Raw genomic sequence first — 20,432 nt, 5'->3', positions numbered from 1 at the left:
TCACTATAGTCAGATGACTAGGCTGAAGACATATCTTTGCCGGAAGTAGCACCCACATAATGGTCAAACTTTTTATCATAGCAGTGTTCATTTAAGTGGTGTGTCCTATCTACTCAAATAAATCTTAACTTAATGACCACAGAGAATCAGGACCTCAGTCGAACATCTCATCTGAAAGATGGAACCTTCTAGAACACAGTGTCCCCATCACTATATTGGGGAACTGGCCTCCTCTTAGGTCGAGAGGTAAGATTGCCCCCCACTGGCCCACCAACACCCCTTCCAGCAGCAACCTCTTTTTTCCCCAGATGGTCTCCTGTCCAAGTACTAACCAAGCACAACTGTGCTTAGCTTTAGGGGACAGTGGGGGTAGATCATTAATTATTGCCTCAGTAATGTCAAAAATGTCACGGTATCACATAAAATAATTGTGAAAGTGCAATGAAATGGAACGAATGAGAGTAAAAAATAGTGCAGTTTTATTAAACAGCACATCTGCCAGCAAAGAGGGAATCAATTACGAAATATGATAAACGTTGCAAAAAAGTTGTGTAGACGAGCTCACGAGGAAAGTCTAGATTCTGTTAATTCCGATGCGCTTTTAGGATGAATGTCTTCGGGACCCTCCCCTGGATGTATCCGGTAAGTTCTGTAGCAGATATACAAGGATGCGTGCGTCGCAGTTAATTGTTTCAAAATTTAGAAGCACAGACTTACTAACTAGAATAGAGCAAACGAAATGACTGATCTGAAAAATATTTCAGCTGTGCCGGCAAGTTCAAACATATCTTACGGTACACATACAAGACAGATTTTTGTATGTAACATTTATTCTTCGGCGCTAGGATCCGGAGGGGTGAGCGCCGGCTCTCTCTCCTACTCCCTCGTCCCTCTTAAATCGCTACCAAACCATTGCTCATGTGTTAGCTACTTACTGAATAGAAGAATTGAACGTTTAACAGAAGGGCTCTCAACTATTGGTTTTTTGAAGAGCCACTGCAGTTATCCGTTCCATGGAGTACTACTAGCTAGCTACACTTTTATGTCCTCTTGTCCCTCCCTCGATAAATCAACAAATTAGTGTCTGATGATTGCCTCCGTCAGGTTTTTGTAGGAAAATGAAGGTGCTTGATTGCAGACGGTTCTAAGAGGCAAGAAGTGTTTCTCTGCCGATCTAACTTCCCACGTTATTTTTCGAGAGAACAGAGGCTGGGGTTTGCAGCAACTTATTCAGCTACATCTAGCACTACAACTATTTTAGCTACGTATTCGACTGATTTCCCCCTCCTAGGTTATGTGTTAAACACTTCTTTGTCAGCATTTGCGTTTTAATGAGTAGTGAAATATGCGGAGACTGCTGGAATCGTCTTGGTGGATCTCGTCTTTGATTTTATCAGCCTTCGTGTTCTTCTGGGCTGACTGTCATCCTGGTAAGTTATTTTTTGTATTATATTTTTACTAAATTGTATAAACATTTCGAAGGCCATTACTATGATGTTTTTTTCAGTAATTTAAACAAAATGAATACTGAAATGATTAGCTGTCGAACACTAATAGTAACCAAATATCACTCAGCCCACGAGAAAAAAAAAACAACCTAAAATATGCAGACACAATTTAAACAGCTGTCGATACTTACACAGCTGGGTAGGTGTTCTTTGAAATGCTCAGTTTTGATTATAATTCAGTTTGGCAAAGGCTGTCAATTACAGTTTTCATAATTATAATTCAATTGTCTGATTAGAGGGATTATGTTACATGGCAAATTTAAAAGCAGATCGGTGTAGGTTATTCTGTGGTCCCATGTACAAAATTAGGTAAGCGCAATTAAAAGAATGGTTTGTTTTAAACTATCTGGTGTGGTACCTGAATGAACTGTTGTAAGGTTAGTTATCAGCGGAATGACGGATGTTGTACAAAAGCATATTTTGTATGGTATGCGGGATAACTGTTTTATTTCCCCTTGTCTGCCCGACGCATCCTAATTGCCCTCATAAACCTTTACGACCGAGATCGTTTGCACAAGACATGTATTATTGAGAAGCGCATCGCTTTACTAGAAAACAGGCAAACGCTGTGGATATTTCCCCTGCTCCAATTGTTGTACATAGCTGTCTGTTTTGGCGCAGTGTTACACCAAGCAGAATTCCGTGTGGTGATTTTTATCAATAGTGCATGAACGGAATCATTGGCACAGGCGACTTTATCTCCTGTCAGATTCTGCTTCATTTTAATCTATGTGGGGACTGAATGTACACTAATGAAAGCGTGGTAAGGAGGAAGTCTTGTGTTTTTGGCTGACACTGAGTGACAAATTCCTCTATTCATCAAATCTGCGTGTTATGACAGCAGAAAAGCACACAACTCGTCTGGAGACAGAGCTAAATCGTGTGAGAGTGACGCGTTGAATGCTGTGCATGCATTTACTTTGGCGAAGACATGGCAGAATTACGAGCTCATCGTTTTGTCATAAGGTCTTTATGTCATAAATTGTGGTCATCTTGATTATGTAGAAAAAATGAACCCATCAGCTTGTCTTAAAGGGTTGATGCAACTGTATAACCACACAATTTGGAGAGCTCTGTCAAATTTAATTGTTTGTATATTTAACTGTAAACTTAAATATGTTTTTCAAGGCTAGTGTGATATATTTTAAGTAACTCACACTTAAACTTCATTTAAATGTAACTCAGTTTGTTCCAGAAATAAGTGATACAAGTAGTGAGTCTGAGAATATGTGGCAGCCGAGAAGAAACTTCTCCCATTTGCCCCGATTCCTTGGTGATTTCACCCAGATCCAGGGACTCTCTGTTTGATATATTGCACAGTACAGTAAGTACATTTATGCATAGGCGGAGTTTGACATTTGCACTGGGAGGGGAACATTTTTTAACTGACGTCGGTACACAGTCCAACTATTGCGTGGCGTGTTACGCATTTACATACAGTAACAGAAGACAATAGTGCCAAGCTTGCCTTAAAGCCAAACAACACAGCACATCAAATCAGTTTCTGACCACTTTGTACTATATCACACGTAGGCTTACGTAGGGTATTTGTCTTTCACACATGAGCGCACACAATTAGAAATGCTCAGCAACAGTGTCGCCTGTTGTTACAGTAGGCTTGAAAATATATATTACATAACCAGTGTCCTAGTTGAATCACTGAAATCCAAAACATTTTCCCGGTAGATGTACCTAAGCATGTCAATGGGCGAATCGCACACATCGCTGGGATAGCTCTTGACAGCTGTTTTTATCTCGAAGATCCCAGATCATCTGCATCAATGTCCCCAATTTCCCATTGCAGATCAATACCCTCCTTGTCGTCGGCCTTCGTCTTTCCATCCTTCTGCTCTTTATGTTCCAAAGCTTGGCTAGTCACTGCTGCACTAAAACTAGCTAGACTAGGGTTAGCTTCTTGAGCAGTATTGGAACCTTTCAGGAAAAGGTTTGTTAATTTTGGACAGCTTTCCAAGCTTTTCCACTTTGCCTGTGAACGCCTTCTATATTCAGCACCACTAGGCTTTGAACGTCTCATTGTGATGACCGTTACCACTGCTCATAATATTCAGTTTTTGATGATGGTTCTGTTTTCATTTTTTTCTTCTTCCCTTTCAAGCATTTCAGTATTTCTCATGTTTCACCCTTCAAAACTGTTCAAAAATGGATGAATTCAGAGGTACTGTGCTGGGATATTTTGTCACCTGAAGACCTGCTACCCCTGCTGATTGAATTTAATCACTTGTGGGCTTCATTAAACGAGTGATAAATGTCCAAAGGAATGAGACATCAGAGAGCGATGAATGTTGCTCCTTGTTGTGTATTATATTACACAATTCCAGCTGAAGACATTCTATGTAGCTTCTTCATGTCTTGTAACTCTGTTATCAGTAATAGTTACATATGTTATTGACACAAGAAAGTGGATAGTTTGTTCTGCAAATGATATTTTTGAGAATATTTGCTGAAATAATTCAATTCTTACGTCACAAAATATATAATTGATTTAAATTTGGATATTTAATGACAAAAAGACGAAAACTTGATCAATACTAATTTGGACCTAGGTACCAAGGACTGGAGCAAGGCAGTATCTCAGGTACAAAGGCATGTGAGGCAAGGGGGAAACGAATAAAGGTGTTTATTCAGTCATTTCATTTTATTGAATTTTTTTTTTCAATGAAAAACAACAATTCTAAATTGAAAAGGCTCTTTTAGAACATACAAAGATGAACAAAAAAACAAACCAAAGGCTTCCAGCTGAACTCTCTAAGGGTGCTCATACAGCTCCTTTTGTGGGTGGATGGCATCCTCCGAGGTTCAGGGATCAGACTGAAGCACACATGCAGAACCATCCTCATGACCGCTAAAGACACTGCGTGGCCTTCCTGCTGTGTGTGTGCGTGCTTTGGTGCTGAAAAGGATGATGTTTGCAAGGAGCCCTTTAAGAAGATCCTGTTTCTTATGAGGGGTGATTGACCATGGCTGGCACTCATATCAGATACAGCTTCAAGTTTATAGAAGCTCAGTGAAAACTAATGGCCAGATACACAACCAAATAAATTGCACTGCTGTATTTTGCTTTGGTTTTTGTATGTATTCATTCACTGTGATACGTTCATAGAACTGCACTGAATAGTCAGTTTCCCCAAATTAAGTGGTCACAGTAATAGCTATTTTTTCTATGTTTATTCAAGATTTGTTCTCTGTGAATTTTTGTACTTTTAGAGGCTCAGGGTCTCTGGGTGCCTTTTTCTTGATTGAGGACAGTTTTTAATTCAACATATTTAGCAGTGCTCATGCTGTTGATCAGTGAAGAAGACATGGAGGAAAGCAGGATTCCTCTTTCAGGTTGCTGAAGGAGGGGTGGATTTTCAGGGACAACAAAGTGATGAACACATGAGAATATTGTAGCCGTGGTATGTCTGTCTTTATGTAATGACCCTAATTCCTGGATGTCTTCATATAAATGCAGTTTGTTTTGACCTTACAAGTGATATATTTTTTTTTGCCAGGTTTGCAGTACCTAATATTTGGTGGTTTAGTGCTGGCAGAAATTTCTTAAAAGATGTGTTACAAGAACTGAAGGTTTAACTTGTGATGCTGTTATTTGTAAATCATAAGGAAGAGCAGGGTGTATTGTTCTTAGATCTAAAGACCATTCTTACTATAGCTGATTACCTGCCCAATGAAGGACAACAATTTAGATGAAAGAAGTAGTGGCTGGTATTTACAGAGATGTGATGGCTTTCAGAGACGTATGCTGTAGTGGAGTGAAAGTAGACCTTGGCTGAGCACAATGCATTTGCTGTTGAGTAAGGTACAAAACTGAATAAGTGCACAAGCATTAAAATGTTGCTATATTAGGGCAGCGGGTAAGATTAATAATAAAAAAACTACTTTAGAAAAATTACATATGATCATAGGTTATGATTATCTAATAAGAGAAAAGTATTTCTGAATACTTTTCAGAATACTTTACACTTATGAACTAGAGTGTCTACCACAACTGATGCAACTATTTTTGCATCTGAGTTTCTTTGAAAATGAGGGTCACTTGTGTCAGGTACCTGCTCCAGGGGATGGAAATAACTTCCATGTGTAGCCAAATGGCCAGTTAACCTCATCATAAAAAGAGCCCTCTGTATGTACTTAAGAGGAAAGGAGAACTGTGTTCTGTAGTGAAAAAGTGAATACCTATAAAGTTGGAGGCCAGCCAGTTTAAAGAGTAGCTTCCTCAAAGTTTAAGTTTGGTTTGAAGTCTGTTAGGCAGTTATCTACTTTTGGAGTATCCTGCCTAAATCTGTACTGGTGATTTTGTTTTTCTGCAACAATTCTGTGAGCCTTGAGCCTTTGTTGTGTTTAATACATTCAAAAGTACAAAAAAAAATTAAGAAACATCTAAGACAAAACAGGAGTATTACAAAAGGGTAGAACAGACAAAATTACTCAACCCTCTAGCCACCTCCCACTCTTCCTCCCTCCTCTAGCCCCCCCCAGCCCTTCCTCCCCCTTACCCTCCCTGTAGACAGGGTGGAAAGGACAAGCTGTATCTGGATGGGCAATATAATGGGCAAAATAAATGTATGTACAAGTACATGTGGAGGGGAAAAAAAAGGAACAAACACCCCCCCCAATTCCATCCTTCAGCCTCTTTAACTTTTCCCATCTTTTGGCATAAGCTAAAGCTCCTGTTTCATGTGCCATAAGACACTCGGTTCTACAATAATAGTTGACAAAGTTCTTGAATCTCTCAATTCTTAGAGTCTCCACTGATGTCAACCCAAACATAAATACTTTTCCCAGCAATATAATTGTGTTGTGTATTGTGTGAGAGTGTTTTGATATATCGCCCAGTATCACTGTAAACAAGTTTAATTGAAAACCAACATTCTGCATTGATAACCATTCCTGAACCTTTTTCCAAAATAAGGCCACAATCGGACAATACCAAAACAAATGCTCTACAGATTCCACCTCTTTTTGGCAGAATCGGCATATGGGGGATGGGTCAATTCCCCAGATATTTAACATCTTTTTTGTTGCCAGGAACTTATATATTAGTTTGTATTGGAAATATCTTATTCTTGAATCTAGTGTCGTTTTATAAAGGATATTGAAGGTCTGATTCCATGGGATTGGTGTATCTTTTTTCCCAGCTATCTAAAATCTTGTATGGTATGGCAACTAAGTTATTTGTTCTTAAGTAAAATTTGTAGATATCTTTATTAATCTTTTTTTTTTTTTAGCCAAGTTGCCATTTTCATATGTGGCCTACAGACTAATTGGTATCCAGTACCATTTCTAATTTTCCTTTTCCATGTTTGTGGTAAAGATCCGATAAGTTGATTGTATTGCTGTAATGTGCAAACAATTCCATAAATATGAATTAGTTGTGTATATGACATGAGCTATCTTCTTCATCAACTATATCCTTTATAAAAATTATGCCTTTGTCAAACATTTGTTTCCAAAAAATCATTGTTCTATCCATCATAATGTGGGAGTTCAGCCAGATGATTTGTTGTAAGACTTGTTCTGTATTTTCTAGTGGATGAAATTGGTATTGTAACCAACTTTGTAGAGCTTCTTTCAATAAAGTGGAGACATTAGAGAATATGTAATTAATAACTGAATAATGCATAGGCTTGACTTGTAGGAATGGGGTGAACACTTTTAAGTAATCTACTGGAAAACCATTGTGAGTTGAAATAGAATTTAGGAATAAGGGAGGCTTTAAGCGAGAGATTCAAGATACGTAGTCATTATAGAGATATGTCCGCTTAATTGTATCTTGTTTGTCGTTCCATATATATCTGTTCATATGTTTTGAAAAATGATTCTTCAGGAGTTGGTAATGCCATGAATAAATAGGTAAACTGGGATACAATTCCAACTCCAATCCTTTGATGTTATTATTTGATCTTATTTTAACAGCAAGAATTTCAATTGCTATGATGAATAAATATGGGGATAAAGGGCAACCTTGTTTTACCCCCTGTGAGAGTGTGATAGGTTTTGATAGATATCTATTATTTATAACTTTGCTAGTAGAGTCATTATATAGAACTTTAACCCATTTTATTCAATAATCTCCAAAAGTAAAGAATTTCAAACATTTATATATAAAATCCCATCTTATTTTATCAAAAGCTTTCTCGAAATCTGCTATAAAAATTAATCCTGGTTTCTTTGTTCTATCATAGTGTTCTATAATTTCAAGTAACTGTCTTATTATTTGCAATATTTCGTCCTTGCATAAAACCAGACTTGTCGTGGTGTATGATATCAGGTAAGACATGTTTAATATAAAAGGCATATGCATTTGGCAAATATTTTGGCGTCATAGCACTGAAATGTAAGGGGTCTTCAGTTTTTCAGGTAGACTGGATCTTTATATTGGCCACTTGCTTTAAAAACAGAGAGATTACACTTTCTTGCTGAATACCTGTGAGCATACCTTTTCCATAAGAAAAATTAAAACATGTAGGGAGGGGTTTTTTGATTTGTTCATAAAATGTTTGGTACACTTCAATTGGAATACCATCAAGGCCAGGTGTTTCCAGAAGGAGCAGACAGGGGGACATGGTACATGTTCAGTTCAGAAATGGTAATAGAAGATGGAGGTGGACGAATTGGTTCTGAAAAGAAACAGCACTGGATCCATCACCTGGGAGTGGTTTGGGTATCGCAAGGAAGATGTTGAACCAAACAACGGTTATCTGCAAAATATGCAGCAAAACCATTGCCACAAAAGGTAGCAGTACCACAAATTTGTTTCACCATTTGAAATGCCACACACTACAAAATGAAGAATGCCTGAAACTCCGCATGTCCACATCTCCTGGACCTTTGCCTCTGTGGTTCACACTCTATGCTATTTTTATTTTACCGTTTTTGAACTGACCTGTTGTCACAAACATCGTAAACAAAAAGTGCATTTTAATTTATGTTGTTTTGAAATGTCTTTCTTAGGGTTTCTTGTTGAATACACTTTTTTGTTGCTTTGAGCCCTGTTTTTGTTAAGGGTCTTTGTTGAGCTTGAGCTCTAGAACTAGGCTACAGTATGTAGGCCTACATCGTGCCATTTTTTATTTTCATTTAACAGCTGTTAAAAGCCTCTGTGTGCAATTGCCTGGTTTGAATAAATACTGTTTTGTCAAATTTAACTTGGTTGTGATTTCCCCCTTTTTGCATGCAAGTTTAAAATTGTTCCAATAGAAACCACTAATGAATATAAACAAGAAGGTATTAATGCAGACATATGTTGCAGGGACTACTAGAATCATCATACTGGTGTGATTGCATGCATCAAAGGGTTAAATTGAGCATTTATGAAGTGCTTTAGAGGAGATTTCAAAATATTGAGATATATGTTGTGTATTGCGATATAGCCCAAAAATATCGCAATATTATTTATAGGCCGTATCACCCAGCCCTATACCCTTGTCATGCCAGAACTTGAAGATAAATGGGCTGTTACTGATAGTGATGTCAGGGTTGTGCCAAAGGGGGGACTTAGTGGAGTGGGATACTTTCTTTTTTTTTATTTGCTTTCCACCATGCCTCAATTATGGCCCTAATACATGGGTTCTGGTAACGCTGTAGTAAGTTGACTTTGTTTATGAATGGAAAATCAGAGAGGGATAGGGGGGGAGTACACCGATTTTTTTAGCAGTATGTCAGACCAGTGAATGGTTGGTATCCAGGGATATCCCGTTTAGGACAAGCCATAACTGGAATGATATGCAGTAAAGAAGGAAACTGGGGGAACCAAGATCATCTAATTGTTTCAGTTTTTACAATGGCTGTAATTTGATTTGAGGGGTCTTGCCTTTCCAGTTGAATTTGCTGATGGCCACGTCCAGTGGTTTAAACCAGGCCAGGCTGGGAATAATGGGAATCATGGAATCATGGAATATATTGATTCTAGGGAGAATTGACGTTTTAATGGCAGATACACGGCCCATTAATAAAACAAAATTAAAACCCTAATCACATGAATAGCTTCACCACTGCAAAGGAGTCCTGTAATCTCATTGTAGGTAGTTGGCACTAAAAATATCAGAGATTTTGTGGGTGGGAGCACATTGCAAGAATAGAGTGGTATCACTAGCTTTGCACTAGATCAAAGCCCATCATTAGCCATGTTCATGTACCCTGTGCTCCAGAAAAACGGGCTGCCTGCATGTTGCATCCATGTACTTTGAAGAGGATTTTTATTTTTATTAATGGTCTGAGTGCAATATTTTATCACAGCATATTTTTTTCACTTATTAGCTCACTATACTGGCTAACTGAACCCCTGTCACTATTGTGCTCTATTAATCCAACACATAGGTGGCCATATACTGGATGTGTTGGACTCTTACTTATGCAATACAGGCAATCTACTGTATACTGATCTTGCCCTTTATTCAGTAAATGATCTTGCAAGATGGTGGATCATAACTACCACTGAATAAGTATCAAGTGCCAGTCTGAAGGTCAGTTTTGGGCCATTACACAAAATTGGATTAAAAATTAAATATACTGTTACCCTCACTACTGGTTTCTTCATCAAGCACCCTCTGTGTTATTAGAGCCCAAAATCATAAAACGAGCAAAATCTTCACATAGGCATAATTGCATATATGAAATGTCATTGTCCAGCATGGTACTACCAAGTTTGCTTCTGATGGAGAAGGGGTCATTCCAGGAGTGTTTTCACTCTGACCCTTCTGACCACTATTTGTACTATACTTTAATTGATGCTCTCAAATTCCGGCCACACGGGCAAAAAATACAGATAAAGATCAGATTAGCATAATTTTGGGTCTCTCCAAGCTAAGTTTATGAGGTTGTTACCTGTCCACCTCACCATCTGGTATTCACCAGGGGTTTTTGAACATTCACTTCAGATATCATAGTGATTGATTTCTTTTAAATTTTACATTTGAGTTGCACTCTTGCAAATATCACCCTAAAGGGAAATACTTTCACAAGAATCACTATAGGTTCAGGACAGTCCACTATTATGTGAAGCATCTCTTTCCACTTACAATGATGTACAAATATCTGAACTCATTAACTCATTATTTAGGGGTTGCCAGACAGTGGGTCAACTGACATTTATTCAAGCCCTCTACCCCAACAATCAATGGAAGTCTTTAAAATATTTCAGTTTTTATTGATGAAAAAATATTGATGGAAATACTTCAGGGACCAGTCTTTCAAATGTTACCAAAAACATGGGTATAATGAGTTATTCAAGATCAAGATTATTATTTTATTTTCTTTCAGTGTGTGTTCAGGAAGCCTTTCTGGGAAGGGGATTCAAGTAAATCATTTCTGTTAGGGTTGGCTTTTTGAAGTATTTATCATTAGGATAAGTAAACTGTATTTTCTTGTCACATGTAGAGATTGTTTGTGATTCTGTTGTCCAAATGGTATGACTTGGATTGTACCTCATCCGGTGTTTTATGGCTACGAAATTTTGTAAATAATTATGTGGTCCAAATGATGACAGTAGATTGGTGGTAACATAAGGTCATTACATTTCAGCATCAGATTTAACTCACAACCAAATAATATAAGGCTTAGCCTTTGAGGTAGTGTAATTGTGTGACTTTGTAGCTAGGAGTACAGCATGGAATGTGTACCAGTTTAAAGAGAAACATGTGAGTGTTGGTTTCACTTGTCAGTTACTACATTGATTGGGAAAACTATATTTTTGCTGGAATGTGAATTTACTACAAAGTGCAGGCAGAAGAAATGCAACCACCTTTGCATTTTGAGGTTGGGTTTAGAGTAATGGTTCTCGGAGTGTCAGGTGGTAAACCACTTAACTAATGGAAAATGTTCTGTCCACAAGTGGTCCATGTACCACACTTTGCAAGCAACTTGCTTTACTTTTCCCAGCCAATTGTGCATAGTTTGTGTGGTGCTTTGTATGAAAAATGACCATAAATGACTCATTGTTCAGACAGCCACCTGCATTATCTTTTGAGAGAGGAAAAATTAATTGTTGCCCTCACGCATTAGAGAAGCGAAGTGTTTCATACTAATGTCACAGTGTGACATTCTTATGGATGGATTGTGAGATTTCTTCGTGTTAACTTCAGTTTCTGGCTTTGTTGTGCCAAAACTGTACTGATGGCAAAATTATAAAATGCTTCCACCGGCAAGATGTGCTATGAACCGGTGTTCAATTTATACACACTTTAACAAGAACATGTTAAGGTTTTAGACTGGTCTTTAACATTTTAAGAGAGCAAGAGTGAAAAGGAGAGAGAAGAGGGAGAGCAAGAGATTAGCTCTGCCTGCGAACCAGATGATTTAATAATTAGTCATTGCGGGGGCCAAACCAGTGCAGCAGAACATTGTTTGGATCCATTTCTGTGGATTCCATTTCCCTTGAGGCTGGAGCTATTTCTGTTTACCCTAAATGTGGGATCATAGTCCTCATGCCTAAGGGAGCTTGTGGCTCATCCATGGCACAGACACAATTTGGATATAATGCATAGGAAATTAGATCATCTTCTCTTCAGTGCTGTGTTGTCAGTGGCACTACTTCACACCACTTGCTCACCACTACATCAGCAGAACAAACAAGTGCAAATCAGGACTTACATAGTCGTAATTTTTCTTCTCATAGCAGTGTTTCTCTGGGAGAAGACATGTATACAGCACTGTTTGGTTAAGATGTTAAAGCATTTTTCATCATACCATTGTTGATTTAACACAGTATACACAGCACTTCAATGGGCATTAACCATGAGCATAAATAAAGCCATATTTCATGTATGATAGGGACAGGTCAGTTTTTTTTTTTTTTTGGAGTCCTGAATGCTTACCTTTCACCTTCCATCTAACTAGCTGTCAAATACTGCACATTATTATCTGACAGAGCTTTGTTTCCCTATGAACTAAGCAACCTATACAAGCTTCTTTACTACTGTCTATGAGGCTGTTTGTGAAATACAGGATCCTTTTTCACTTACCAAGTCAGTCACGTGAATCAGACATCTACCTCCCCAAACTAAATGTCTGTTTGCCTGGATATCACATTATTTGTCTGCACTATAAAGTGTATAAAAATGGCTGACATAAGTTTGATCACACGTAAAGTTAACTATTATAGATAGTTGGCTGGTTGACTAGCAGCCAAACTAGGTACTCAGGGTAAGTTGGCAGAGTGTTAGCTAGCGCTCTAGCTATCTGGCTAGGAGGGATCTGGAGGCAGGTGGAAAAGGCATGCAAGGCAGAAAAACAGTGCACCTGATAAAACCTAACCACTAAGCAGTCACACTATATTCACATATACTAATATATATATTCACACTATTTATGTAATTTTTTTTCTTATGCAGAAACATTCTGGTGCGAATGTTTTCTAAATCAATGTGCAGTTTTGTAGAATAAAATAAAGTCTTGCTTTCCTCTTCAGACTCATCATGCTGAACTGAAGCTGAATGAAAATAAGATTGCTGTGATGTAATCGCAAAAGGATATGCATTCCATTTGTATTCCAACTTAGCCCTTGTATCCCATTGCTTAGCGGGACCTAACAAAGTAATCTTAATTGCTGCTGAGTTCCTTGACCATACACTCACACATGTGGCCTGTGAAGTGTGACAGTCTGGAAGACTGATTGGAGAGGGGTTAAATTAGATTCTGTTCCAAGCAGCTCTGCTGATTTCCAGGGCAGCAAGCACAGATAGAATCACTTGGTTAAGGGACACCTTTATAGATTTTTCTGGCAAGCCATGAAGAACAAGGACAGTGGGAGTGTTCTTGGCTGTCGCTGATGAGAATATGTCTATAGAGGTGAAGTAAACAAGCCTTTCTGTGCTGTTTGTTTATATCATTTAGAGGGATCACTGAGCCACATGCTGCTGCAGAGGAAGGTGAAGAGGCCACTGAGGGGGCATCTGATGTGATCCCTCTCTGAAGGTGACATACAATATATGCTTTTGTCTTCAAACAAAAGTTGTAATGTTTGACACTTGGCCACGTATTAGAAAACAAGGCATTTTTGTCCCAGGTGACTGTTTTACTGGGAGGTACACCGCAAAGTTTAGCGTTTAGTTAAGGGGAAGTAACCAACTAAATCAGTGGCTCAAATGGTGCTACAGTCTGGAAAAAAAAAACAGCGATACTAAAAAAACTAGGCGATTGGCCTTTGAAACCCCTCCTAGTTAGGGTCTGAAAGCTGTATCGGGCTCTGCTTCTGCCCAAACGGACAAATGAGTCGTATTCTTCACAGAACAAACCATTCCTCTTCATCGTGCTCATAACTGCCACCATTAACATTCAGTCCTCCCTCTCTCAGGGACTTCATATTGATAGTTCCACCTGGGAGGGGCCTGACTCTTGGGGGCTTGCCTCTTTGCTGCAAGCAGGTGTAAGAATCCTGATGACAACCTCCTTCTCACAGCTTTTTCTAAAGCTTTTTTTAGTCCTTAAATGCTTTTTGGTGATTCTTAGGAGGTTCTCCAAGAAGTTAAGCACATATGGACACAGATATAAAGTGATGTTTCAGTGCAAGCTCAGGAGCACTTAGGCGAGACAAATGCAATCCTGTGATACACTCGCATATGGCCAGCGATTACTTTTCACGCCACAGGTCACACAGCACACCACAGTGGAATGGTTGCTAATGGGAGGATAGGCTCTACTCTACCTCAAACTGAGGCCATGAGCTTAGCTTGCACTCAAAGCACCTTAACCATTGAGCTGCCTGGGAGCTGAGGTGCACAGTCAGTGGATTTGTGAGCGCTGGATTATTATCAATTGGTGGACTACTGTAAATTCTAATGAATGCTCAGAGGAGTGAATCTGCATTTGGCAGTTGGGTTGGTACAAATTATTCAATGGGAATCTCAGGATATGGGTTGAGTGTCTCTATTTAAACACACGTAATGCTGTGCTGTAAGTTCTTTCCTTTTTTCCAGCAGTCTAGTTCACTGTCCATCCCTGTTGCCTATTTTTCATTGGGTTGGCATGCGATCGCTAGACTGCAATGCTTTCGTCTCCTATTATAAATGATTGCACTGCATCATAAAATTACACCTTTGCAGTAATGTCATTTAGCAGGCACTCTTATCAAGAGCAACTTACATTGGTTACAATTTTATCCATTTATACAGCTTGATATTTACTGAAGAAATTATGAGACAGATCAGAAGTATCACACTGGATTTCATTTTTGCTGCAGGTATTTAACAGTGAAAATACATCTTACATTAATTATGGTTCTTGGGCTGTAAATGGAGATCTTGATTATGAGTCTTTAAAACTGAATGTTCTGAATTTAATAAGAACTGAAAGCATCATTGTATTTTTTTGCTTTGACTTTGCACCATTGAGTCAGTAGCCTGTTACTTTGCTTAATTCAGTGGGGATATTTTGAAGTTAATTCAATGGGGATAATCTGTTTTGTATAATGTCTCCTCTTGACCAGCTAAGTACCACTTTTTTAGAAGTTGCTATTGCTTAAATTGTGTTGCCTTTAACATTCTGTTGCTTAGCACTGCAGCTAATCGCATATTTGTCATAATTTTGATTTGTTAGACTATAAGTTGGGGGTTTGATTTTTGGCATAGTTTCCAGGGTGCATTTCACTGCTAATTAGTCAGTAATTCCTTTTTGCCTTGTAACTGGCTGCTCATCCTCACATTATCTGGACAAGATTTTTATTAGGTGTATCATTACTGATGCAGCAGTCTCATCTTTCAGCCTCATTGCACAAAGGCTTTGTCTTACAAAGACAAGCAAGTCCATTTGTGGGAATCTATTGAGGGAGGTGACCAGCAGATTTTTTTTTTTTTTTTTTTACCATTTGTTACATCATACCATAACATTACTATTAACCCATGGAGGCCCTGGGTATGTGTTGGTATTGGAACTTTTGTTGGGTGTATTGTGTTGCCCTTGCATATAAAAATAGGTGCTAGGTGTGAATTTGTGGCTTTATGTGTTTGGTACTGAGTGTTTGTATGTGGATGATGGTTTCCTTGTTTGTGTAATTTTGCTGGATGCCTTTTGTGCTTGACTTATGGAGTCATTCGGATTAGGAGCATCTACTGGGTGTCAGCAATGTAAATGTAATGTTATATGTGCTCATCTTGTACTTCAGTTTGCAGCATTTCAATTTGAAATTTCAGTCTATGCTTGTTAGGACTCTTGTGCTTATTATGTTTTTACTGCTACTATGTCATAATGTTTACAATTAAAAATTGGTGTTAGTTGTGAAACATGAAAAATGAATGAAGATTTAAAAAAAAAAAAAACTTGTAAGCATTGAAGCATTACTTTTTATCATAAAATAATGAAATAAAAAAAATAAAAAAAAAATAAAATAAATGACCCAAGTGTGTCAGAAAGACTGGAAATTTTGCTATTCTAGGACCTTCAAACTCTAAATGGTTGTGAATCACTCTTCAATTTTATTAATGTACACCCAATTCTTACTCTGGACTTTCCTTGGAGATTGCTCCTCCAGGCACCTGTCAGCCCCAGCCTTTCTCTTCCTCCTACAGGTGGTTGTGGAAATTGGTTGTTATGCTACGTAGGTAGCAGCATTCTTTCTCTCTACACGTCTGCGTCCTGCATTCCGATTTCCGTGGGTCACAGCTTTTTCCTCATGGTTGATTACTCAGCCTACAAACAAGGTTTATGCAGCATAACTTTCTAAATAAATATTCATCAAAAGAGCCACACTTTTAATCGAAAAAGCACATAAGAGTAACCTTAGATTAGAACATGGTAGCAGATACAGTTACAGAACTCAAGTGCAAATGTATATATGTGCACTTGAGTTATGCAACTGTTCTGTAATGAAGACAGGGAGGTGGTTTTCCAGGGCAATTAATATTTATATGCAGCATGCAGCTTTACCACTTATTTTAAGAGATGTGCAGATGCATAAATTAAGTCTGAACCCCAAAAATTGAAAAACGCGTGAAGCATGCAAAAAAAAAATGCTCTGCACTCGGAATCAGCCCCATAGTCAGTAATACCTGACCATCAAGGTCTCTGAAGCACAAAATAAATGAAAGTAATTAAATATCCCTTGTCTACAGAAGAATTACAAAAAATGGGCAAGAGTAAGATATATGGCAGCATGAATTAATTTCCAAACTATTGATTAAATTTAAATAAGCATTTCAGTGGCAGTTGCATAATGCTGTATGGGTTATAATCTGTAACATTTCTCAGTACTTTATGTGGCTGTACATAGACAGCCTGATGAAGGAGACCTTTAAAGTTTTTTTATCTTTAATTCTTGGGGTGAGCATAATGACTTCAAGCAGGGCTGTCGTTAGATGTAATTACATTGAAGGTAAGTGTTGAAGCTCTGCTGGTTGACCCTGTGTGTGTCAATGCTATTCTGGAATGAATTGAGCCAGAGGATCCCTTTGATCTCTTTGATGCAGACCACAGTGAAACACTCTGATTTGAGTTGTATTCTTACAATTGTAAACCTAATAAAATTTTGTGCTTTTTGTATAGTCTGTGCTCCACAGTTTTTTTTTTCTCATGTGTTAATTTTTAATTATTTTGCCTAATATTCTGTGGAGCCATCACCCTGTACATTGTGCGTGCTTTGGGTAGTGTTCATATACTGTATGTGAGAATGCTTTTGAGACAATCCACTTCATAGAATCCCTGTTTTAAAAAAGATGATCTTAAACTCTGTCCAATAGAAGCTGGTTGGACATTTATGCCTGAGCTTCCCCTCCTGCTTATAATTAGATTTTGATGTCCCCTGAGTAATAGATTTCCACGGTATATTTTACCTTGGGCTAAAAATATGTTCCACCAAATTTGTTCATTTATTAACGGGATTCAGTTCAGCATAGTGTGTCGCTTTCAGTTTTTATTGCAAGGAATTTTACTTAAAAAATGTGTAACTTAATTTCTTTTTGCACACAAAATTAGAACAGCTGAGTCAAGACTCCTGACTCAAGAGCCCTCATCATCTCTCTGACTCAAGAGATGATGACAGGATTGTCTTATTACACTTGTCTCATTGCATACACTTGCAAAGCCAATGTTTTCTTTGTTGTTTATGTACAGACTGACAGGGTCTAAGGAGGTGTATGCCTTAGGTGGGAGGGTGGATGGTGGGGGGGTGGGGGATGGGGGACACAGCAGTTGATTGTGGGGGGCTGTCATAATTAGGGATCTATTCAATTAGCTATTTTGCAGACATTGCAGTAAGCGTGTCATTTCATGATTGGCTACATTTCTACCAGGTATGCACTCTTAATGCAACAAACTGATGAAATGCAAATGTTTGATCAAATATTTTGAAAGTGTATTAGATGTATAATTTCAAAAGTTATGGTTATATTAAATGCACACACGTTGTAGTTTATGACCACTTCAATAAGGTCATACACAGAGCCCACAGTTTTTGTTGACTTGTTTTCTTGCATGTACTTCAGTTCTCCAAGAGGTTGATACAGCCTTTTGCCAGGCCACTTTTTAAACAATTATCTGATTGCAACTTCCCAATAATCTAATGTGAGGAATTAATGACTAATTCACTAAATAAGCATAGATGACAGCAATGTTAAGACCTGACATGTTAACCAGACCAGAGCCTGATATTTGGAAATGTTGTTGCCATCCCCAATTTTTGGTTATTCAAATGGAAAATGCGGTTGCCAGATTTTAACACTACATATTGTGACTCCCCGAACACCTACAATGAGTTGAGATTTACTGAACATGTCAGCGTCCAATTTAAGAAATCGGAGGGACCCATACATTAGATGGCAAGTGCTGGTCCTGTTCAGTTCCTGCCTGTCATCCCTCAGACCATCACTGAATTTTAGAACAGCCCTGGAGCTCTCTGTAAACCTGTGTGTGTATGTTTTGTGTATGTGTGTGTGTGTACTTTGGTGCTCTCAGAGGTTATCTTGTATAACTTTTTGGCTTACTTTTGAATGTTTTTCAGATCAAGTGTAAAACTTTCATGGCTTGTATTTATTAGCATGAGATTTCTGCCATTGGAGACTAATGCTCCAGAATAAAACATCACTGGGGAAAAAAATAAAACAATACAAATATGATTAATGTTTGATTTTAAGATGCTTCAACTTCTCATATGGTGTTGTTTTTTCTTTACTAGACCAGTGACATCAATGTCAGTATGTTTTTACCCAACATTCACTGAGTTGAGTGCTTGTTGTTTCATTAAACATAACATGAACCCAACTCAGGATCTCTTTTAATTAAGAGGGAATAAATGGACTTTGTGAATAATCACTAACTCAGTTAATTCTCTGTGTTATGACGCAACTGTTCGTAAGAGATGAATGAATTAGTTAAATTTTTCTCTGAATAAATTTCCTCTGCTTTACACTCCAGTCATCTGGAAAGGGGTTTCCAGTGCATGCAGCATACAGGCAGCACTTGTGCAGTGCTACGGGTTTGATGTGCGTTGAAAGTGAGTCCTGGCGGATAGAAACCTTTAGTCCGCTGGCCGGTGTTTAGTGGGCGTTTAATAGTGTTTCAGACTCTTTTTAACTGCTGGTTGACTTTTCCTGAGGGTGTTCAGACAGGGAGCCCAGTGGAATACAGGTGTGAGAGGACTGAGTGATGGGTCCCGACACCAGAAGCCTGAGATGTAGCAGAGAGTGCTTCATTTGATCTCTCTTTGGCAGCCTGCAGCTTTAGATTGGCAACACTGTGATGGGAAACTAAAGGTTTTAAATAATAGAGCAAAGACTCTACATCAAGGCCTGGATGTACTGAGAACAGCAGGGCAGAGTTCTTTAAATACTGAGAGTGGGCTTGGTGCTTGTCTGCTTCACAGTTCTGCTGTCTGCTATGTATATGCTGTGGAGAACAAACTGTTGCTGTCTGGTATTCCTTTCTTTCTCCCTTCCCATGAATCCATGTGTGTGTCTTTCTTTTTGACAGCCGTTGCATCAGATGATCGTTATTTTTCCCTTTCAAGAAAACTGCATTTATTAAGTTTATTCTATCTTTCAAATAACCAACTCCAGGGAGCAGCATTTAGTGGAGAAAGCCGGTCTTACAATATGAATGGAGTTTTAAAAAAAAATTAATAAATTCAGTTCTATTCACAAAAAAAAAAAAAAAAAAAATGCAATTTTGGACCTAAAGAATCTGCAGTGTCTTTAGAATTTAATCTGAGGAATACAGCTCCATACTACCTGTCAGAAATAGGGAAATTATATTACTGTAAAACTACTGCTAAATGGCAAGTCTCCAACAAGCATGTATCCCTTTTAATAGTCTAGGATATAACCACATTTTAGTGAATAAACATCAGCCTGTAATAGTAGCAGGGTATTCCCTTTTAACATTAAATTTTAATGAAAGTTTCAGACAGTTTTTTCATTAGTTTCATTCTGATATTAATATTTTAATTGTGCACCTGCATTCTCATTTAGCAACAGCCTATACAAGTACAATTTATCCTGTAATGTATGGTACAGTTTTAAAGCCACCATCCTATGTGAAGTTATTGTTTTATTTTCTCTTTACTAAGTCCCTTGACACATTGTTGAAAAAGAACAGCAAGCAGGCAGTTTGATCAAATGTACAATTGTGCATCAGACTCAAAACTTATCAGAAGTAGAGGAAAATTTGACTTGTTACTGCTTGTCTGGAAAGCATCAAACTATGGGAAACCCAAAGTAAAAAGATGTGAAGTGAAGTTTTGGCTGTCAGAGCAAGCAGAGGTTGCTCTAATAACTGAAATTTCATGCTTTATTTTCAATAAAAGACAGAGATACCATTATTGCATGACTTTCTCTTTTCCATTCATGATTCCCCTGATTTTTAATGTGAGACATTTAAGTGCCTGTTTCCAACAGTAGGCTTACAGACGCAGAGGCTAATGTTGGTTCTAAGCAAATAAATGCCCAAGTTACTAATATGTTTTACAGTTTATGCTGTTCCATT

The 20,432-nt window shown here is 38.1% G+C and overlaps 1 protein-coding gene across 2 annotated transcripts in view; it reads left to right on the top strand.

Moving 5' to 3' along the window:
• The first annotated feature begins 940 nt into the window (after positions 1-940).
• The window catches only part of LOC118780998 (receptor-type tyrosine-protein phosphatase gamma-like), a 103,419-nt gene continuing 83,927 nt past the window's right edge, over positions 941-20,432 (top strand). For both annotated transcript variants that reach the window (XM_036533826.1, XM_036533825.1), the window contains exon 1: positions 941-1,430. In XM_036533826.1, coding sequence (XP_036389719.1) covers positions 1,346-1,430 — 85 coding nt within the window. In that variant the 5' untranslated portion in view covers positions 941-1,345. The remainder of the gene's footprint in view (positions 1,431-20,432) is intronic.

Source organism: Megalops cyprinoides, chromosome 7, assembly GCF_013368585.1.
Source record: "Megalops cyprinoides isolate fMegCyp1 chromosome 7, fMegCyp1.pri, whole genome shotgun sequence".
Taxonomy (NCBI): domain Eukaryota; kingdom Metazoa; phylum Chordata; class Actinopteri; order Elopiformes; family Megalopidae; genus Megalops; species Megalops cyprinoides.
This window is presented reverse-complemented; position numbering and strand designations above follow the sequence as displayed.